Genomic DNA, 24,025 nt, shown 5'->3' with positions numbered 1-24,025 from the left:
TGTGAAGTCAAGCGGTAAAATTTTTACCAGTTGGGATAATATTGCCGTACATGATTTCCAGCATCACTCAAAAGCGTGTCAGAGGTTCCTGTACTCTATTTTATTTCTTACTTTTAGACAAATCATTCCACAAAATATTTGAATGTTTTCTTTTCTTCAATAATGACTCTGAATGAGAAGGCTTGCTAAACAATGTGTACCGATGTGAGGAAGAGCCGAATGTCTAAAGCATAGACTCTAAATTTCTCTTTAATCCTTGCACGCATTGCTCATCAATAATCGTCACAGCATGTTCTGAGAAAAACTGGTCCCTGTCCATTCAAGGAAATTCTTCTGATTGTGTATCCATATCATGAAGTAAAAGCAGAATGTTTGAATATTGCTGCAAGCAGCTACATCAATAGTTTGCCGATAACGACTGCCAATGACAGTGGCCTTAAAATCGTGAGTGGGTAACTTTTCATCCTCGGAGGTAGTTACACCAAACGTTTTCTGGGTGGAAAGCCACTTCATGTAAGAAATAACAGTCACTGACGTTTAGACCACGAATGCAATTATCTTCGTCTGGGTCTACATCCAGAAAAATTTTATCTTCTTCATGAGACAGATTTTTCATTTTTAAAAACACACAAGCATAATGTGATCTTTATAAATGCTGGCAGCTACATTAAATGAGACGTGGGTCTTATTTTTACGTCACCATGGAGTCACACACTAAGAAGAATTTCCAGCCGCTCACGCCCCCCTTTATATGAAAGATGAACTGGACCACCGCTGACAAAGTTTCGAAGCTTATTCTGGGATACTGCCTGAGTATTTTGGTATTAGAGACCTGTGGTATGCGGTGGTTCATTGCAGAGTAATTGCATATCATTTGATTTATTACCTCCATTTAGCTTTGTTTCCAAATTGCATCGAGAATATGTGCACAACACTGTAAACGTCGAAGGTAGGCTTTATGTGTTTTATTTGGAAACAAACTTGTCGCGTCCATTCATATATCTACTACTGACAAGAGAAAGGCCTACTTTAGTTTTCATTCTCAAGCTTGCATCAGTACTGCTCAGTTTTTTCTCTGATTTGTTTTTCCGCTTGCGTTAGTTGTACGTTAATATTCACTGTACACTCCGGCGCGATCATGGGGATCAAAATTTTGAACAATACGTGTAAGGGAGGAGTTCAGCATTTGTTACTTGCTGTAGTGGACTCTGACAGAACTGATTGAAGTCACAGTGATGAAATTGTACGTCTTTTGTCTCGTGGTTTATTGTATTACTGCGTATTTTCTGCAATACGTTTTGGTGGTTGCGTATTACAGGCATTTCCACTGCTCTGAAGACATTTTGACAGAAACGTAATAGGAAGAAAAACTCCAATAAATCATGATTAAATATTACTGTTAACGGATTTTAAAAGGGCAGCATGGTCATTACCTACTGTAAAAAAAATTATGTTTATAAAATCCGCTGTTGCAATGTCATTATCAAGCCGAGTAGTTGTGGTCCAGTACATACCAAAACTTTTAAAAAATCTTTTGACGTGTAGTGAAGTACTGCACTTGGTAATGGCCACGAGACGAAATTCTAACAGTAGACTTGATGAAGAACCTGATTTTTACACTCAAAAGCTGCCATGTACACTTATATCTATATGGGTACTTTGCAAATCACAATTAAGTACCTGAGAAAGGGTTCATCGAATCACCTTCACAATAATTCTCTGTTATTCCAGTCTCGAACAGCGCGTTATAAACGTACACCTGCATCTTTACATGTGAGCTTTGATTTCCCTTATTTTGTTATGATGATCGTTTCTCCCTATGTAGGTCGACGTCAACAAAATATTTACAAATTCGGAGGAGAAAGTTGGTGATTGAAATTTCGTGAGAAGATTCCGCCACAACGAAAAGCGCCAAACCCTGTATCGTTTCAGTGACACTCTCTCCTCTATTTTGCGATAATACAAAACGTGTTGCTCTCCTTTGAAATTTCTTTATGTACGCCGTTAATCCTATCTGGTAAGGATCGCAGACCGTGCAGCAATACTCGAGAAGAGGATGGACAAGAGTAGTGTAGGCAGTTTCTTTAGCAGATCTGTTACATTTTCTATGTGTTCTGCCAATAAAATGCAGTCTTAAGTTTGCATTCCCCACAGCATTTTCTATGTGTCCTTTCCAATTTAAATATATCGTAATTGTAATTCGTAGGTATTTAGTTGAATCTAGGGCCTTTAGATTTGGCTGATTTATCGTGTAACGGAAGTTTAAAAGATTTCTCATAGCACTCGTGTAGATGACCTCACACTTTTCACCGTTTAGCATCAACTGCCAATTTTTGCGCCATACAGATATCATTCCTAAATCGTTTTGCAAATTGTTTTGATCTTCCGATGACTTTACACACGATAAACAACAGCATCACCTGCAAACTACTTAAGATGGATTTTCCTAAATCGTTTGTATAAATAAGGAGCAGCAGAGGGCTTATAACACTACCTTGGGGAACGCCAGAAATCACTTCTGTTTTACTCGATGGCTTTTCATTAGTTACTACTAACTGTGATCTCTCTGACAGGAAATCACGAATCCGGTCACGTAACTGAGAGGATATTCCGTAAGAATGCGATTTCACTATAAGCCACTTGCGTGGTACAGTGTCGTAAGCATTCTGAAATCTAGAAATCCGTTGTCGTTAGCACTACAAGAGCCAAGTTCTGTTCCACAAGAACGATGTTTTCTAAAACAGTTTTGACTGTGTCTCAATAGACCGTTCTCTTCGAGGTAATTCATATGCCCGTGATGTCCCATCTACAAAAAACTATTCCGTTCTGATCCACCGGAGCCCACAGGTCCGTTACAGCAAACTATCCCTGAACACCTGCGACACCTTTCCGTTGCAGTTTGGGTGCAGGCGGCACTGTTTCATTAGCCACTAGCGCTAGATTGGTCCTTAACTCTCTGTGTATGGTGTGTGTGTGTGTGTGGAGCAGGGCCGACATGACGACGTACCGCATCGACGTGGGCCTGCGGCTGCCCAGCATAGAGACGACGGGCCGGTACGACGTGTCGGGCAACATCCTGCTGTTCCCCGTGCGCAGCCGCGGCGAGTTCTGGGCCGGCTTCTGTGAGTACACCACGGCCGCGCCTGCCCTGTCACAGGTAACACAAGCGGTGGCGGGCGCACCCGCTGTCTACTAAACGCATGTCCTCCTAACTTCTCTATTCACCTGCCGCACGAGGTAAGCAAAAATCCTATACTCATCACTTATCTTCTTACTCATAACGGAAATGATTTCCCTAAGTGAGTCTGCGAACAGTGAGGACTTTTGGGAACAAAGTCGTCCGCGCCGCTTAATAACTTACACTAATTTCGACTGCCATCTTCGGATCAACTAGAACGTAGACCTCGTAAAACAAAGTCCATCAATGTTGCTTGTCAAGCATAGATTTTATGATAGCTGGCACTGTTTTACGAGTGATAATTTCTAGTGTATCTGATGATGGCATCCGAAACGTCGAATAACTATATACATATTAAGTGATCAAGACAGCTTCGTTCGGGAAAAAAATCTTCATCACTACTGCTCTGTCGCCGGCCGAAGTGGCCGTGCGGTTAAAGGCGCTGCAGTCTGGAACCGCAAGACCGCTACGGTCGCAGGTTCGAATCCTGCCTCGGGCATGGATGTTTGTGATGTCCTTAGATTAATTAGGTTTAACTAGTTCTAAGTTCTAGGGGACTAATAACCTCAGCAGTTGAGTCCCATAGTGCTCAGAGCCATTCTTTGAACTACTGCTCTGTCAATACCTGAATGTCTCTAAACAGCAAAAATTAATGACCACGATACCTGCCTGAAAGCAAACTAGACTGATCACTTCTACCGGGTGGTTATAATCAAAGTGCAGCTACCGACAGAGGTCCAGTTTGGGCTGTAATTATCGTACGGAATTGAATCTCGGTAGATATTCTGATGCGTAAATGTGGAACCGATTTATGGTGAAAGAAAAATTAGTTCCAATTTTGGTCACTAGGTGTAACTCTGACGCTGTGAATGCAAAAACACGTGTAGAAATTCTTCCACATGTAATGGATTAGGAACGGTATGTGAGCAGAAACGGTGAAACAAGTGACAAAGGTTCTATATTCCGACATAATTGTCGTAAGGAGCGTGACCATAACACAACTTGAATGTTTATTTGACATTACAATAGTGTAGCCATAGTCACAGCACATAAATTTTTTCTAAAAAAAAAGGGGGGGTACATTACCGGTTTCAACGAACTACGTCGTCACTTTCAAATGTAAAACATCAGTTGCCTCGGTCTCATTATTTCTCGTAATTGTTGTTTGATGTATGGTCGTAATTCCATTACACATTCTCCAACTGATATTATACATTTGAAAATGACAATGTAGTTTGTTGAAACCGATAATGTAACCTCTTTTTTTAAGAAAAAATTTATGTACTGTCACCATGGCTGCACTATTGTAATGTCAAATAAACATTCAAGTGAGAAAGGCATAATGCTGATTTTGTAATTAACCGTTGTTTACACAATTTGTTCAGTATGATCGTCGGAGACGTCGACGGGATGCTGCATCCGTAAAACGACGTAATCGACTGTTTCTGGCATCAGTTGCGGTGGAATCTGAGCAACGTTTTCCTGTTTACTGGCCTCCAGATCAGGTAGAGACCGACTGTGTCCACAGTGAAGCTGTTTTTAGATGTACCCAGAGTCAAAGGTCACCTGGATTCAGGTCAGGTGAGCTTGCAGGCCGTGCATTTGGAAAATCTCCGAAAATAACACGTTCGTGGATGTTTGCATTAAGCAGATATTTCACTGAACGAGCGACATTTTGCATGAAAAGAGTGGTGTCCACACAGCTGCGCTCTTCGAAAGCAGGAATTGTACCAGACAGGCTCTCTAGGTACGTTCTCTTCAAAAAGAATGGATCGAGAATAAATGTGCTTGTGAATCGACATCACAGAATCACACATGGCGAGTGCAATAGCTCTTCGTGCACAACATGTGTTTTAACAGTACCACAAATTCGGCAGTTCTGTGTATTCACTGCAACCTGTTGCGTAAAATGTGCCTCGTCACTCCATAGAATATTGCCGGCCATATGTAATCAACTACGATCCGTGCCAGAAAACGTAGAGGGTGGACAATTACCTGGGGCACTTGCTGCATTGTCACTTACAGCAGCAACAATCTCGTCAATAACTACCACCGGGATAAGATGCCTTCAACTTCCAGGTTCACACAAAGCTCACCACTGTTTTACAATTTCATTATAATCTTCTTTAAACCATTTAATGACTTCGGGCTTATCCTCAGGCCTTTCAGTCGGCGATATTCTCTCAGTGCAATGTTGTAATCGCTACCGTTCATACAAAACAGTTTCACTAACAGCGCATGGTCTCTCTTTTCGATAGCCATACTGTTCCTTCACACTACGGCTTTTCAAATGACAGCGTGGATGTCACTAGGTGTACAACGCCAGATTGGCTTCTAGTGGCCACAATTGGAATTAACGTACTAAACGAGGTACTAAAACTGAATTCAGATAGATACAGGGAGAAAGAGGGGAAAGTAAGAAAAGAGAACCTTCTGAAATTTTACAAAACACCGTTTCTCCTAGTTTTAATGTTTGAAATAGAAACCTAAATAACAAGAAAAAAGGAGTCGATAACAGAGTATGGAAGTGAGATTTCTAAGACATGCAGCTGAATAGACAAAACAAGGTCGAAAACGAAATCACTGTACTGGGTGTCCCAGGAGGAAAGGTCAGTATTCAGGGATATGACAGGAACGATCATGCGAAGCAAACAAGTCTAGTAAACATGGGCTCCAAAACGCGTACTTTAAGAGCTATGAGCACTTCTTGTACTTTACTATCCTTGCTTTCCATATTTTGGGACGAGGTAGTATGGACAAAACAAGAAAAATTTTTCCGATTAACATGGGCTTTAAAAAAGCTATGAGCACATGTTCAGTAAACGAGACGTGTTTCACAGTAGCGAAGATGAAGAAATGCTCATAGCTCTTAAGTTATACATTTTAGAGCGTGTGTCTACTGGACGTTTTTGCTTCGAAAGGCCATTCCCGTCATATACCTGAATATTATATACCTGAGTACTGACCATTCCTCCTGGGATACCCTGTATACAGAGTGAAGTTGACAGTACCTTCAAAACCACCCACCTTTAATCTCTGGTTTTTGTTTCTAGTGCTACCCTTAGTTTCCCCGTTGTGCGCAATAGTGGCTCTGCGGCTGTAGCTGTTGTGGTTTCAGAGATAAGCGCTCTTAGAGTGGTCATCAGCATATAGTGCCTCTCACCAGGATATCTTCTATTTCGCATCAGATATTTTTCGAGGGAAACATTGAGATTGTTCTACAAAGTTCTCGAGCGTTTAAGAATATTCTCGAAATTTAACGAATATTGTCGAATGTTATAAAATATTTTCGAATATTCTAGAATACAACTTGGAAACGGTATGTATAGCAACGATCCGCAACCGATGAGTTGTACAATGTTGTAAACACAGGAACAGTTCATCAAAAAATATATGTGCTTGTAAACAAAAACTATATAAACGAAGAACAATTTTAGCACCAATAAATGACGTAGTTCAACAAACAAATTACCGAATACATAATGTGATACCAGGGGAAGAAAAAAATGCTTATATCCGTTCTTGCAATGCTGAACCAAGACGAAAACACAGAGCTCCTAAATTCGCTCACTGCTCTAAACAGTGTCTTAGAAGTGGAAACTTTAATCGGAAAACGCTCCTAAATGGCAAGTTAGTATTCTTACCATGGTTTCCACTCATTTCAACTAACGATTCTGCTTTACAGGACTCCAGTTTCCCTAAGATTACCGTGTGACAGTCAGTAAAGCACAAAGACAATAATACCAGTGTAATGAAGTGAATTTAAATGAATAGTGTTTGTCGCACGGACAGCTATGCCTAGTATGTTCGCTTGTTGGATAACCGCAAAACATTTTCGTTTTTACCCCCAGAATCAAAACACCCGATGTTGCTTATCACAATATACTCTCAATAAATTAGACACTATACAAATGAGATGATTAACTGCATCGTTTTCCATTTCAAAAAACAAAAGGAAAAAATAGACCAAGTGGAGCGTTTAGAGGGAGGATAAATAAGATTAATATCTCTAAATGAAAATAATAGAAGAATACAGAATGAAATGGAAACAGCACATCGGTAGGATGTAGGATGACAGACTACCGCAAATGACGCAAATCAACAGGACTAAGAAACTTAAGGAGATGTAAAACCAGATAGAAGCACTTCAACTGATCTTTGCAAGGAGGGGTAATAGGCTAAGCGTAGTACACATAGAACATAATGATGATGGTGACAGCATTCGTCACTAATACTATAGTTTGCTTAGGTAAAGTTTATAGGCAGTGTAAATGTTGAAGATTCTAAGAGTTTCTGCGTTATTTGTGAGCTAACAGAGTTGCAATGTCAACTGGAGGAAACGAAGACATCTGGTATATTTTTCTGCTTCGTTTCAATGTTTTGATAGAGTCATCGGAGACGACTGGGAACGGTGACGCTCCCTACAGTGAGAAAGTATTAGTGGCGCTATCGTTTCTAAGGTTGGACACTTTGAAATAAATGATTCGATATGTTAAGGTGCACCACGGGACTGTGCTGATGTTCCTATGAACAGTTAAATTTATGGCGATACGCATCGGTTAACCCGAGAATTATCATTTGTCGTGAACAGTCAAGTACTAAAAGTTTCCGGTATCACCGTAAAGCTTAGTTTAAGTGAAATACAAGCGTGTCTCTGCCATCTTGTCACCAGATAGCTTATAGAAAACTAGTGTCGGGGTACAGTGGCTTTATATCTGTATCTGAATGAGAGAGAAAGGGTAGCGCCTTGACCATAAAGTAACAGCAGACAAAGATTAGATTGTGCAGCACACCTTATCGAGAAAGTTGGTATTCATAGATCAGTAGGAAAGAAGACATTAGCACGGAGAAGGAGAAATGGAGGTCAGCATCGAAGCATTCCAATAGCTAACGGCCCAGGAAACATTTGATTGGTTACCAAACGTCGTCAATATTCATCCGAAAAAACAGGCGTTTCTAAAAATTATGTCATCTCTGACTTCTTGCTAACGGACAATTACGGCTGTGTAAACCGATTCACTGAGCATTAATCACTTAAAAATATAGCCTAAGGTAGTTTCTGCAATTTTTATGACATTTATTGTTATGCTGTTGGAAAGGAAGCTAATGCAAAAACTTTATTTTCAGACGACATTGCAGCAGTTGTGAGGGTGTTTGGCAAAGAGGTTGCAAACGACGGGGAGAAATTCATGCGCATAGACAAGCTGCTCGTTGACTTCAACTTGTCAAAGGGTAGATTTCGTGTCAAGGATTTCCTCAACACTGGCAATGTTCTCGGTAAGCATAATGGAGAAAATTACCAAATTTTAACACGATTTTGTTTTCATAGGTCAGGTTTGTCTTTCTTACAATATCGATGTAACTTGTGAAACTTATTGACTTTTGGTGAGGTCTTGATGGAAAATAACGTAAAGAACAGACACATAAGTTGATATGAATCTAAAAGTTAAGTGTCGGTGTAACTAAGAACAAAGAGGGAACTTATATTGGAAAACAAGTCTTAAGGCTATATTCTTCTTACGGTTGTTTTATTCCTGGCAAACTCCAATTTGAATAACATCAGAAAAGCATATCCTGTGGCGGGCAGATGTGCATGTTATAAATCAAGTAACGCGAAAAATATATAAGTTGTTCACGAAAACCTAATTTTTCTGTAACTGGTTACTAATGAGCATGTACAAAGTATTCACATAAGTTCTTGTAAACTTCAGAGATAAACAAAGAGAAAGCAGCTCGTCTTTTAAAGAAAAACATTTTTTTATTAATTGCATTATTTTCATTTATTACCTTTCTAAGCACAATTAGCTTATAGCCGATTAATAACAGTTCATTGTTGATTCAGCCTACAGGTGTTGCTTTCGGCAAATGTCTTCTGTTATTAAGTTCTATTTTCACTCACCCCCATCCTTGACGCTTCTTCTCCGTGATGGGTTCTATACAACACGATGAATGAACGTATGAATCAGTATACTGAACGAAATGTTACTGTATTCTTTAGCAATTCACTGATGAGATATGAGCTAGTCCAGAACGATTAACATTTCATTCTATAAGTAAGGTTTATTTCTGCCACATATGTAAAGTTACTTTAATGTTTGTTTGAGAGAACTCTGTTTTTAAAATAAGACATGGATCATTCCTTAACATTTAGTTTACCCTGTTTCCCGTCCAATTAGATCTGTGTAATTAGTAATTCTGTGTACAAAACAGTACGGAAAAATTCGCCTCATGGGCTACACCTTCACCGTTTCGTTCCCTTATTTCGAGGTAGGTTATCCCTATGTCACTCTGACAGAGAATTGCTTTTGTAACATGTCTGCCCTGGTTGGTTGGTTGGTTGTTTCGGGGAAGGAGACCAGACAGCGAGGTCATCGGTCTCATCGGATTAGGGAAGGACGGGGAAGGAAATCGGCCGTGCCCTTTGAAAGGAACCATCCCGGCATTTGCCTGGAGCGATTTAGGGAAATCACGGAAAACCTAAATCAGGATGGCCGGACGCGGGATTGAACCGTCGTCCTCCCGAATGCGAGTCCAGTGTCTAACCACTGCGCCACCTCGCTCGGTGTCTGCCCTGGAACTGACGTCTTACAGACTTTCCTCCTTCTACGTAAGCGTAGGCGAGACCCAATCAGGTTAACAAATTAGTAAACAGTGTCCATAGAAAGACTTTTAGCCTGGGCGACACTGCATTTTCCGTAGCCTACGTAGTTAAAGCTTAATAGCGAAAACATATTGTCTGTTTCAGGTAACATAGTTGACTTGGAGTTCCGCTGTTCTATACTGTGGTTCACTGTCGTGCTGCGAGTTTTGTAGCAAATGTAGTCAGCAGAAACGTCGTAGGTCCCCATCGAAATAGCCATAGCCGACGTGACCGTCGTTATCAGTTACGTAACGGTCGTCGCTTTAATTATACTAACCATTGTTTGTCAACACAGACAACCCACTCACTAAAGCCGATTTCTCTGAAACAGTGTTCTCAGAAATAGCTCAACCGATATCAAAAACTCTGATAAAGTAGAAGTCAGAAGCTTCGAATGACAAAACAACGTGCCCCGTAGCGCTGACGCGAGGCCGTGCTAAGATCGAGGCAGATCACTAAATATATTATAAATGGAAGTCCTTGTGAGATACTGCATTTTTTGTTCGTAAGACCCAGCTACGTTTGGTTACTGTTGACTAGCGTCGACAGGTTTATTTATCCTGCTGCATTACATTATAGTTCTTCCTATAATATAGTAACTTGTTTTTTTGTGTAAATAAATAATTTTTAATCAGAAAAATCCGCTCTTACTGCCATTCAATTTTTTTAAATGCACTGCTGTAGGTAACAGCCGTCTCTGTCGTTCAGTGTTGTTATTGTGTTTACCTAGATAATGTGCCTTCTTAAGGGATATCATTTTCGCCTGTTATCCAAATAAATGTTAACATGTTTCAGCGCCTTTGAGCTATCGTTACTGAGTATTCTTTATTGAGTTCCCACACTTCTCAATTTTTCTACGTTATTGGATAGTGTAGGACCCTCTTCGGACTACTGGATATTGGTACCTTGTCATAGTTAGTGGAGAAATATCCTTTCTCGGCTGCGTACTCATCTGTCGTTGAGGTGCACACATAAACACCATATACAATCTGCGAAAGTTCGTTTACAGTGTTACTGTTTTGAATATTGCTTTTGAATGCTTCTCTACATCTACTATATTGCATTCCAGTGACAGTCGACCAGAGCCATGTGTACAAGGTGTCTCACAATTCATGTTACACACTTCTAGAGGTTGTAGAGGGGACTTATCAGATCAAGTTTTACATAGGAAGCCTTGTCCGGAAACGTGATCCAACAACGCTACAGACCGTCAAAGTTACAGGCGCCCGCGCCTGTTAATGTATGTTAATACAGGGTGATTCTCTGATGATGTTACAAACTATCTGGGACGATGGAGAAGGATAGATATATCAATTTGAGGAAGAGTTGCTCTACCGGAAACGAACGAGTCGATGGTTATAAGCGAAAACTGTTCTGATATCTCTGACAGTGGAATATATGTACTGATACTGTTCTTGCTAATGCTATAGAATAGGGAACTTTCAGAGGTGGTAACATGGACCAAACGAAGACAAAAATCTCTAGTAAACATGGGCTCTAGGACGCATATCTGCGAAACTATGAGCACTTGTTCATCTTCGCTACAATGGAACACACCTCTGTATTGAACAAGTGTTCGTAGCTCTTAAAGTATGCTTTTTAGAGCCCTTGTTTTACCCAAACATGTCTGTTGCAAGAGCTTCAAAACCAAAGGATGAATAATTCCTTTGCATGTTCTGACGGTAGTAATTAACAAATCAAGTTACCTTTTTATTAACATTGCTGAACCACTTCGAACTTGCCTTTGGAGGCCACACATTTTTCAGGTATTAGGAGATATGTTATACAGGGTTGCAATTTTTCACCGTTTGTTTCTGTTTTTTCTGCTAAAGTAACAGATGAATCATTTTACAAAAATAGTAAGCCATTGTATTAGGAGAAGAATGGATTGAGACGATCAAGTATGGAGATGATTCAGCAGTGTTGACAGGATCAGGCCAAAAACACTTTTTTACTTTGGAGAATGTTGTGCAAATAAATTTAATTCCTCAGTATACAAGGCATATGCCAAAAGATACCACACACAATGCCGTAAACATTTGCTCTACGATACAACCAAAGATGACCACAGTCAGAAGTTATCTGACAGTGAATATTAATTTCCGATGGTTGAGTTAACATCGACTCTGTCCCTTTGTTTGACCAGGGAAAAAGTAGGATTCAAAGCAAAACTTAGGCAAAAACCTCCGTCTAAATAGAGAAATCAGAATTTAAACAAAATGTCCATCAAAATAGACGAAAGTTTCGTTTAGTTATTTTTTGAGTCCTGTTATATCCGTGATCAAATAACAGAAGGAATGAGTTAATGCTACCTCTCATCCCCTCGCCCCCACCCCACACCAACCCTCATTGGTAATTAACACTTCGATTGTCTGTTCTGTCCGTTGACGGAACGCGAAAAATTCGGTCGACTTCTGCTTCCGTTATTTGATGGCGTACGATTTTTCCCGCTTTTAAATATAAAATCGCGTGTATTGAAGGGTCGGCCAGCATTCGTTGCATTGCGCTGGGCACGTACTTTGAATAGCCATAAAAATGGCGGCATTTTAAGGAACGGTGAGGTTTACGTGGTCAGCAATCGAGGTGTTTAATATTCATTGTCGGTAACTTATGATTTGGTCATCTTTAGTTGTGTGGTAGCGCAAGTGTTTATGCTGTTGTGAGTGTTATCTTTCGGCATATGCCCTGCATAGCGAGGAGTTAAATTTATTTGCACCGCGCTGTCTCATTGTATTTGTGCGCCGATAATGACAGGGTGTGTACCTGTCAAAATATCGGCGATTGTCGGTCACCTTGCTGAATTCCCATAAGTTGTCTTAAAGAAGAAAAATTCTTGGGTGGGTCAAATATCTTGTGACATTGTCACGCAACGAAGAGAGGGAGAGGTAGAAAATAGTATTGCATGACGGAAGAATTTAGCAGCAGATTAAGGAAGAGGCACAAGATGTGGGACAGTAGAGATTGTCGACACCTATCGTAATACAAATCAACCAAAGAACCAACTAACGAGAAGACTTTCTTATATTAATTATTAAACTTGTTACTGCTTAACGTGGGTGACTGTATTCAATCGATGTTACTTTTACTGTTCAGTCTTAGTTGCCCACTTTTAATTAAATTACATGTTTCGAATACTCAGGAACATCTTCAGATCCAAGCAGATGGGTCAGCAACCCGTCTCGTCTCCTCAAAACCAAATATTAGAGAACTCTGATATTTGACTGTGAGTAGAAAAGAAGGGTAGCAGACGCAGCTACTTAGATCCGGAGATGATACTGAAAACTGTGTTAAATATCAATACAGTTGCTGTTTCTCTCAAGAAGAATATATCGACTATAGTGAAGTCACTGTAGTTGTTGTTAGATGCTATTTGTTGATTTGGAAATGAAAGTTAAAAGGTGAAACTAGCAGTTCTCACACCCTCAAATCATAAGACGACGTCCTCCCGGTTCGACTTCCATACCGACAGATGCATTACCATTAGCAGTCACTTTCACCTCAATTCACTTTCACCTCAATCCATAGAGTTCTGATGACAGGTTCGGCATTTTACACAGACCTGTAATGCCACTGGTCGAAATTCCACTTATTGCGTTTATAAAGTAACGAATAAAGGAGGATATAAGATGAACATCAACAAAAGCAAAACGACGATAATGGAATACAGTCGAATTAAATCAGGTGATGCTGAGGGAATTAGATTATCAAATCAGACATTTAAAGTAGTAGATGAGTTTTGCTATCTGGGGGGCAAAATAACCTATGATGGTCGAAGTAGAGAGGATATAAAATGTAGACTGGCAATTGAAAGGAAAGCGTTTCTGAAGAAGAGAAATTTGTTAACATCGAGTATAGATTTAAGTGTCAGGAAGCCTTTTCTGAAAGTATTTGTATGGAGTGTAGCCATGCACGAAAGCGATACATGGACGATAAATTGTTTAGACAAGAAGAGAATAGAAGCTTTCGAAATGTGGTGCTACAGAAGAATGCTGAAGATTAGACGGGTAGATCACGTAACTAATGAGGAGGTACTGAATACAATTGGGGAGAAGAGGAATTTGTGGCACAAGTTGACTAGAAGATGGGATCGGTTGGTAGGATATGTTCTGAAGCATCAAGGGATCATCAATTCAGTATTGGAGGGCAGCGTGGACGGTAAAAATCGTAGAGGGAGACCAAGAGATGAATACACTAAGCAGATTCAGAAGGATATGGGTTGCAGTAGTTACTCGGAGATTAAGAGGCTTGCACAGGATAGAGTAGCATGGAAAGCTGCATCAAACCAGTCTCTGGACTGAAGACCACCACAACAACAACAACAACAAAGTAGCGAAACTCAAATTTTTGTAAAACTAATTGGAATTTTATTCGTAAGTGTATACCTAGTTCTTACTTGAACACTAAACAGATTTTTAGTACGTACGTGAACGCTATGTGGAAAAGACTAAGAAAGGGAGAAGAAGAACCAGAAAATTAAAGACACAGATTAGGGAAATAATTACTTTATTTTTCAATTTAACGATACAATGCTTCAGTACAAATTATATTTTTCGTAAATATCCTTTCAACATTCGCTAAATAATCCTGTTCGCTATGTCATGTTCGTACAGTACGAAGAAAGAAAACGGAGAATAGCACGAAGGAGACCACCAGGCTTAACGTCCCCATCCGATGAACGGATCACCAGCAACACTATCACAAGCCCTCACTTAGTGAGACACGGCGGGTGCTTTGGATGTTGATCCATGACGTTGGCGCAAAGTCTGACGACCAGGAACTTTTCACCCCCCCCCCCCCCCTTCCTGCAGTTTACTGGTGGTGAAAATTTTTTCCACCTTTAACCCATACGGACACAGACTCTGATTCATTTACTTTACGACGATTCCTTGTCCGAAGAACAAACGGCATTGTAGACATATAGCAATATGAACCACGATCTCTGTTATACACTTCACATATCTGAAATGTACGATAAGCAATAACTTCTTGGCTGTTAAATGTCTCCAACCCTGATACAGTCTCCACTTTACCACCACGAACTAGAGCCGACTTGCAAGTCGAGTGCCACCTCTAAGGCGTGCGTAAGCGACTCCTGCGGAGACGGGTTGCTGGGGAAAAATAGGTCATTTATGTATCGGTACTTTACGTCATAATTGTGGATTGATGCTGTAGGGGAAGTTGAATCATATCACAAAAAGTAACAAAAATTTCGAACGTAGCATTCCACAAAAGTATGCTGAAAAGTAGTGCATTAATTTTTTTATATGAAAACTCTTAAAGCATCTTAATATATAATTTTAATCCATGGAGGCTCGAATTCTACTTGCTGCAACATATAACTGACCACGCATAAAAACTGGTTGCCTTAGTAAAGTACCACCTTTTTTGAATGATTATCTCTGTTCAAACGCAGAAATAATTGGGAATTGTTCTCTTTGAAACTCAAAAGGTAAAATAGTACACACGGAATCAAAATTCGCATTTTTCCAGCTAAAGCTTGGCAATCAATGGCGTTATTATACAAACATTTAACGTAGTATCTGGTTCCATTAACCACTGCTTCTCTTGTACTTTTATTTTTATAACAAGAAACTGGTCTCTAGTTGGGAAAATGTGTTGGTCGTCAAGGTGACTATGCTGAGGAATGATTGTGTAGACATGAAGAATAAAGATGTAGAATGTTAACAGCTTTTTGTTTATTCAATAGGGTTCTTGAATTTTCACATAAAAAATTCGGAGGTATTATTTTTCAGCACGCACTCGTGGGAAGCTACCTTCGAAGTTTTTGTTACTTTTTGCGATGTGATTCAACTTCTCTTACAAACTGAGTCCATAATTATGGTGCAAAGCACCGTCACATAAATATCCTTTTTTTTTTCCTCCAGCAACCCGCCTCCGTAGCGGTCGCTTACGCATGCCTCTGAAGTGGTGCTCGTGTTGCAGGCAGCCAGTTGGAAGCGTGGTGGAAAAAAATTAAATAACAGTACGGTGGGTGAGAAGCTCCTAATCGTCAAATTTGGCCAACGTCATGGATCAACATCCAAAACTCTCAGCAATGTCTGATGAAGTGAGGGCTTGTGATAGTGTTGATGATGATCTGCCCATTGGACGGGAAGCACAAGACCGGTGGTCCACTTGGCGCTAGACGAGAGGTTATGTGCCGATGCTGAGTTTCACCCTCTCCCCCCCCTTTTTTTTCATTGTACTCTATGAACATGACACAGTGCTACGTAGGTAACCCTGACAGACACTTACACTCATAAGATAAACATCAGGTACAGCTCCTATATGTCGCATAGAAAGGGACCATTATCCACAGAGGAAGAAAGCCAAAACAATGGAAAATCCTGAATGGAGAAATTCTCTGCCAGGGTTTCGACTACCACTCGTCTTGCCCTGAAATGAGAAATGTCCTGCCCACTATACTTCCTACTCTTACACTGATATTCCGCCTTCCACCAGAGCTACACAACATACTCGTCCACCCCTACACAACCCCTGCTCCCAGCCTCTTATCTCATAGTTCATTTCCCTGTAATAGAGTTAGAGGCAAGACCTGTCCCATTCATCCTCCCATCACCACCTACTCCAATCCGATCACAAACATCACCTATCCAATCAAAGGCAGGGCAACCTATGAAACCAGCTATGTGATCTACAAGCTAAGTGGCAACCACTGTGCTGCATTCTATGTGGGTGCCCCAACCAAACTGTCTTTTCACATGAATGGCCACTGACAAACTGTGACCAAGCAACAACTGGACCACACTGTTGCTGAACACACCGCCAAGCATGGCATACTTCATTTCAATAAATGCTTCACAGCCTGTTCCATATGGATCCTTCCCACCAACACCAGCTTCTCTGAATTGTGCAGGTGGGAAACCTCCCTGCAATATATCCTACGTTCCTGTAATCCTCCTGGCTTCAACCTTTATTAGTCACCCATCTAGCCCCTTCCTTGTTAACATTCCAGCACTACACAGCCCCCTGTTCCACCAACGCACCCAGTCTGTTTACTTCTCTCATTTTCCGCTACCCCCCCTCCTCCCCCCCACCTCTCCTCCGCTCTCCATCTAACCTCTCGACTGCGCCTATCTGCCCTACCCACTCTCCACCTTGTCCCTGCATGGTCCGAGCAGCACATCACTGTCCCCCACACATACCCTGCTCTCTCTCTCCCTTCCCTACCCCAGCCTCCTCCTTACCTGCACTCAGTTGCCTCTCCCACCATCATGCACTGCTGCTGCTGCTGCTCATCGTGTAGCTTCAGTTGCAAGAGGCTGTGGTCATTTGTGTGTGAGTTGCTGTTGCATGTGTGTGTGTGTGTGTGTGTGTGTGTGTGTGTGTTTGTTTGTTGTGTGCATCTCTGTCTGTCATCTATTTTTGACAAAGGCCTTGTTGGCAAAAAGCTTATTTTGTGTCAGTCTTTTTGTTGTGCCTATCTGTGACTCAACACCTCCACTATATGGTGAGTAGCAACTATCCTTTCATAATACTGAGGAAAAAAACCCTTTCGAGATAGGTGGCTGAACAACCCCTTGAGATCTCCTAGACAACAATTCCATATGACTCTTTGTTTCTTTCTCTAGTATACATCCTAGTTTGTTTCAGTATGTTGTTGGTGGTAAACTTTAGGCTTTTTTACACTCAGGGGAGGCGATGAACCAGTTCCTGAACCAGAATGCCAATGAGATCATCAAGGAAATGAAGCCAGCGGCGGCGCAGAGCATCAGCAGGCACTTCAAGGAGTACCTCAATGTGGCGCTGCTGCGCGTGCCTATCAGGATATGGCTGCGCGACCAGTAGCCAACCAGTGCAGTGCAGGGGCCTCCGCTCGATGACGTCATTAGCAGTTGGGGCGCTCGGCGAGGAACAAGCGTCCAAAGTGCTTCACTGCACAAACTCTGTGTCAGAGACTGTTGCCGAGTGCGAAACTCAAGTGCTGCCAGGCTGTGACTTCCCATACAGCGTCGTGGGCTCCAGGGAACGCCCTCAAAGCTGTCGGACGTTGCTGGTGGAGTACTTATGTGATCTCGATCAAAAGTTGGACAGTTCAATTTCGTTCACTACTGCAACATCCTGCTAGGAAAAATCCAAATTACAAGAATATTCCACTATATCTCCTAGTAAAATGTGTCAACATGGTCTATCTCATACATTCTGTAGACGCTAAGAACAATGTCGTCAGCTCGTAACTATAGTTTCAAGGAAAGAGTTTTTATCTAGTAGTACCACCTTACAAAGTTAATGATTAGTTAATCTTGGAAGTACATATCAGATTAAGCCTTATTTTCTGTTTGTAATAATTGATAAAATATTTGCTCTCAACAAAAAGTGAAGTAGTGAAAAAAGCTGCTAGATCGACTTTTGGACAGAAATATACAGAGTTTTTAAGTAAATGCTATTTGTGTAATTATTTTAATATCAAGAAAGCCGTTCGAGTTCGCATTCATATGTGCATATTCAGGATTTCTCATTATAAGTGCCTTACGACTCAATACTAGGAGAAATCAAGTTAGCTCCATTAGTTCCAAGCGATCTGTTACTTCACTCTTATTTCACTTCCAGACCACATCGTAATGTCTAACTTTAAATACAATTTATTTTTGTAATTGTTTGAGAAAGCTCGTATAGCCGCCAGGATTGTTGCTTGTAGTGAAACAAATTTTGTTAATGAAATACGTACAAAGTATAATAAAGATATTATCGTATCTTCTTTCGTCATTGTGTGTGATATTAACTGAAAGACTTCTGCTACAAATAGTTCCTTAATTTAATGTTTTAACCCAACAATAAGATGAGCAGTTAGTGACAATCAGAACCTCACTCAAAAAGAAAATTGAATATGACTGAAAGAAAATAATTTGTATGTCTTCATTTAATCCAAATGTCCAGGTTATATAAGCATGTTTTCTCACGACTGTAATCTAAATGCTACGAAGGCAAATGCATAAAAATAATCCTAAGACTTTTACTTTCAGACCATTAAAATTCTTTTTTACTTTGTTGTTCCCCAGCATTCGGATAGTCATATATCGACAGTTAAGTTTACCGAAGAAACAGTCATGAGTATTATTATTCGCATTATAATACACTTCTAAATAAGAGGTTAATGAATCCAAGGATGTAGACCGGTTAGATACTATTACACCAAAAACCACCTACTGATTGCTTTTTTAATACTATACAAATTGGCATTAAACTTAGTCTTGGCGCCATAGCTCCGTTCAGTAAATGTAGCAGCCGCAGAATGGCAACTATGACTCAGGCCTGTTCAGACATAATGTGGTGTCGGAATTATCACGAAATACAGAAAATAGCGCCAATCAGTAACGTCAAATATATTTTTCTTGTGTATACCATAATGCATTATCTTCTTTCACTCATAAAATGATTTTTGTTGAGGTGAAGTATTAGTCAAAATCTTATAAAAACTTCACGTGTTGAAACTTCGGTTCTATGCAACCAATAGAACATAGCCTCAAGTAGGCGTAAGAGTAAAAATAATAAAAACCTATGTTAGCCACTCAGTAACGCCAGTCATATTTTTCCAGCGCAGAATGTGATGCATCAGCCTTGTCATCACTAGAATGGTGCTTGTGAGGAAAAGTATTACTGAAAAATTTCTGTAAAACCTTAGGTTTTTGTGCTACCAGTTGAACATTAGGTCCAGTAGGCCTAAGGTCGAAAGAAGTTAAAAGCTATATTAGGCAGTTAACAACCTTAGATACATTTTTCTAGCGTAGAACATGATGTGTTATCTTCTTCCGCCCTAAAATGTGGTTAAGTGAGGTGAAGCATTAGTACTTCTAAAAACTCCAGACATGAAACTTCAACCATTGTGTCGCCAATAACATAAAATCAAGTTGGCCTAAGATCGAAAGACGAATATATTTACATACTTTGATAAATATTACAGAAGTGTCAATAAAATGAGCCACAAGTGTTTTGTACTTTTACATAACTAATATTTATGTATTTTGGTAAATAATGCAGATTATTTTTGGTTTCTTTGAAGTGCAATTTTTACTTTGGTACAGAGATGGAACTACTGTTATTCTCAGGTGCACCTTAACCTGTAAGCTAAACCAATAGTTCTAATAAGTGAGCCACATATATCTTGTACCTTTATCGTAATATGGACAAATAACACTGTGATATTTAATTTAAGGATCCATTGTGGCCGGCCGGAGTGGCCGAGCGGTTCTCTGCGCTTCAATCTGGAACCGCGTGACCGCTACGGTCGCAGGTTCGAATCCTGCCTCGGGCATGAATGTGTGTGATGTCCTTACGTTAGTTGGGTTTAAGTAGTTCTAAGTTCTAGGGGACTGATGACCTCAGATGTTAAGTCCCATAGTGCTCAGAGCCATTTGAAACATTTTTTTGATAGATTGTGCACCAAGTGGGATACAATGATCGAACTATGGTCGTATTTTGGAGCCAAATGTGGTACACAGAACAAGATAGCCGATTATAGGGCTCATATTGATTGGCTGTTTCATTTTAAGGACCGGTAAAATACTGGCATGCGAATGGGAGAGCAAAATTTGCATGTGTTGTCTTAGAAGCACTCTGATTAGCCTATTTTCAGGAAAGCGACATGGCTTAGAAGAGAGAAACCACACCAGGTTCGCTTTTCTTTGGTTGGTCAAAATGATGCTTCCTACCCACACTGACTTTCTGCACTATATTGCTGCACAGTGTAGACGGCTGTGTAGAAGGTTCCTCCCCATACTGTGTTTGAAAGTTATTTGTACCTGTGCGTTTGACTCGATCTGAATAACCAAATAAGCATGGTACATCTGTCTACAAATGTCGTCAATGCTGATAGCGCTACACTATTCATATAACGTCGAACATACATGCGAAAAATATAGTGTCCATGGGCCATATAACCCGATCAGACAAAGCCTTTATTCAAATACTGTAACATATTTTACTTGTAAAATATTATTGCAGAAAATCTGCACATTTTTTATAAAAAAAGGCACCTTGAAACTAAGATTATAATAAAGATCATATCGAAGAGGTAAACATCTCAGGAATAGTCTTTCACCCAAGTTATATGCATCTAAGTCCCTGGGAGTAGTAGCAGTGGTCATCAAATACAACATAATAAGTGATAAAAATTATCGTGTCCGAAACTATCGAATTCATGGATGTGTTAGATCCGATATTAAGCCACAATTTTTTTTCATACAGATACAATCCAGTGGCCAACTACATTAGCTGCAGTACCTTACACACTTACGTGAATCGCATGTCTGGGTCATGTTGTGACTAGGAGGTTGAGTGGAAAGTGAGAGTGAGTGGTCCAGTCCACCCCTGGAGGCGTCAGTGACAAAGCGGTATCTGTAATAACATTTGCAAAGTGTACAGAGTAGTAAGTCTCTTCAGAGCTGCAGTTTGAGTCCAGGTGTTAAGCGCACGTATTACAATGAAGTCCTGACGCCTCGTCAGCTGGTCACGACGTCACTACCTCTGATCAGAGCCATGACTGCGCGCAATGCTGGTGACGTCGGCGAAGCGAGGAAGGTGTTGCCCACCCAGACACTCTACAATGACACAGTGCGGCTACCACAGAAGCGCTCTATAAGGCAACCCATCATGCACTCAGGTGGAGACTGCCGCCTGCGGTCCAGGAACTCACTTGTTGTGAAGACTAGGTCCTGGCCATCCACGGTTGGTCGACCAGGACGGCAGAAGATGCTCAACCATCTACCAGGAGGCTGTGGAGATGCGTCATGCCTTGTTACTGTGAAGACAGGAGCCTGCGGAACATCCGCAATCACCCATATTGTAGGAGGGCTGGCAGCACAAGAGTCTTCTCATACGCAATGACCCAGTAGACAGCAGCTATGGCGTGTATCAGGTTGGCTGCATCCTGGTACTGAAGTCAGCAAGCAAGCATCAGGCTGGCCATCATCGATCAGCTTCTCGTGTTTTCACTGAAACTCAATAGACTCTCATTCTCTCTGGTTCTAGTGACACGGACAGAATGGCAGCACGACAGAATATGTTCTTGAGCTACGGAAGCCTCGCTATTTAAAGGACCTAGCCCGCATCCATGACACTGTGGCTCTGAATACATGAGCGCATTTGCCCTCGTTTGTCGGAGCCATCAGCGCTCCTGACCTTTCTGTGATAATTCAGTAATTATTCTGGGTCGCTGAGCTGGGATTTTTCTGCCTACCTTTGATTTAGCAGAGGTGCTCGGATGGTGAAGTTACGCAGCGTTACCTCACAGTGCCTGGTGAAGCAGCACTTGCGTTTCTCTCTACGGCGCTCTGAGGTCTGTTGCAATGTTGGTACGCCTTGTTGACATACTAACTGTCACATCAACCCAGCACTAACCCACTCGTTTCTGATCTCGTCTGGTGGAAAATTTAAAAAATTTAAACATGTACAATAAACTATTCTGCTCAGCAGTACTCCTCCCCTGTCCCAAGAAAGTCGTCCTGAATTTTGTCAATGTTTATCCTCCGCACCAATCTCATAGATCTACTTACATAATTGTTCGTTGTGCACATTGCACCAACTTAGTTACTCCTGGGAGCTGATTTACACAGATCGTTTCCTAATTCTGTATCGTTATTCTTAAAATTCGGTATGCTGAAACTTCGTTAAAGTTACACTACCTTATCCCTATTTTCGTTTTTACGATTTATGCTAATTTTACAGATTTCTTAGTCCATCTTTTTCAGTTAACGTTAGTTAATCACTCGACAAGTGTCTGACGTATCTGATGTGTCAGTAAGCATGCACGTTGGATGCATCTACGTCTAAGATATACACAGATTGCTATCTGAAACAAGGCAAGATGAGTGGCCGAAATGCTTATGGGTACCACATTTTGGCGTCGGTTCTCCTGGTATTGCTAAATACAAACATCAAAAACAGTTTGCATCACCTCGGTTCCAAGAGTTCCGGAATCCGTACAGAAAATTGGAATAACGATCAACATAAATATCATTGCCGCCTTTTTTTATTGCTCATGAAACCCACACATTGAATGTTGTATCACCTTACAGCGAGACCTTCAGAGGTGGTGGTCCAGATTGCTGTACACACCGGTACCTCTAATACCCAGTAGCACGTCTTCTTGCATTGATGCATGCCTGTATTCGTCGTGGCATACTATCTACAAGTTCATCAAGGCACTGTTGGTCCAGATTCTACCACTCCTCAAAGGCGATTCGGCGTAGATCCCCCAGAGTCGTTGGTCGGTCGCGTCTTCCATAAAAAGCACTTTTCAATCTATCCCAGGCATATTCGATAGGGTTCATGTCTGGAGAACATGCTGGCCACTCTAGTCGCTATCCTGAAGGAAGTCATTCTCAAGACGTACATGTCGGGGGCGCGAGTTGTCGTTCATGAAGATGAATACCTCGCCAATATGCTGCTGATATGGTTGCAGTATCGGTCGGAGAATGGCATTCACGTATCGTACAGCCGTTACGGCGCCTTCCATGACTGCCACCGGCGTACATCGGCCCCACATAATGACAGCCCAAAACCTCCTTGCTGCACTCGCTGGACAGTGTGTCTAAGGCGTTCAGCCTGACCGAATTGCCTCCAAGCACGTCTCCGACGATTGTCTGGCTGAAGGTATATGCGACACTCATCGGTAAAGAGAATGTGATGGCAATCCTGAGCGGTCCATTCGGCATGTTGTTTGGCCCATCTGTACCGCGCTGCATGGTGTCGTGGTTGCAAAGATGGACCTCGCCATGTACGTCGAGAATGAAGTTGCGCATCATGCCCGGCTGCAGTGGCCGAGCGGTTCTAGGCGCTTCAGTCTGGGACCGCGCGACCGCTACGGTCGCAGGTTCGCATCCTGCCTCGGGCGTGGATGTGTGTGATGTCCTTAGGTTAGTTAGGTTTAAGTAGTTCTAAGTTCTAGGGGACTGATACCTCAGATGTTAAGTCCCATAGTGCTCAGAGCCATTTGAACCATCAGCGCATCGTGCAGCCTATTGCACAGAGTTTGACTCGTAACAGGAAGTCCTGTGGCTGCACGAAAAGCATTATTCAACATGGTGGCGTTGCTGTCATGGTTCCTCCGACTCATAATCCGTAGGTAGCGGCCATCCACTGCAGTAGTAGCCCTTGGGCGGCCTGAACGAGGCATGTCATCGACAGTTCCTGTCTTTCTGTATCTCCTCCATGTCCGAACAACATCGCTTTGGTTCACTCCGAGATCC

General features: G+C 41.3%; 1 protein-coding gene across 1 annotated transcript in view; it reads left to right on the top strand.

Annotated features, from left to right (window-relative positions):
* LOC124776719 (circadian clock-controlled protein daywake-like) overlaps window positions 1–18,545 on the top strand; it is a 126,087-nt gene extending 107,542 nt beyond the window's left edge. The window contains exons 4-6 of the mRNA XM_047251836.1: window positions 2,989–3,122; window positions 8,306–8,455; window positions 17,473–18,545. Coding sequence (XP_047107792.1) covers window positions 2,989–3,122; window positions 8,306–8,455; window positions 17,473–17,627 — 439 coding nt within the window. The 3' untranslated portion in view covers window positions 17,628–18,545. The remainder of the gene's footprint in view (window positions 1–2,988; window positions 3,123–8,305; window positions 8,456–17,472) is intronic.
* Window positions 18,546–24,025: the final 5,480 nt, after the last annotated feature.

The sequence above is a fragment of the Schistocerca piceifrons genome, chromosome 2, assembly GCF_021461385.2.
Source record: "Schistocerca piceifrons isolate TAMUIC-IGC-003096 chromosome 2, iqSchPice1.1, whole genome shotgun sequence".
NCBI classification, from domain to species: domain Eukaryota; kingdom Metazoa; phylum Arthropoda; class Insecta; order Orthoptera; family Acrididae; genus Schistocerca; species Schistocerca piceifrons.
The sequence above is the reverse complement of the archived record's forward strand: the minus strand, read 5'-3'. Positions and strand labels throughout refer to the sequence as shown.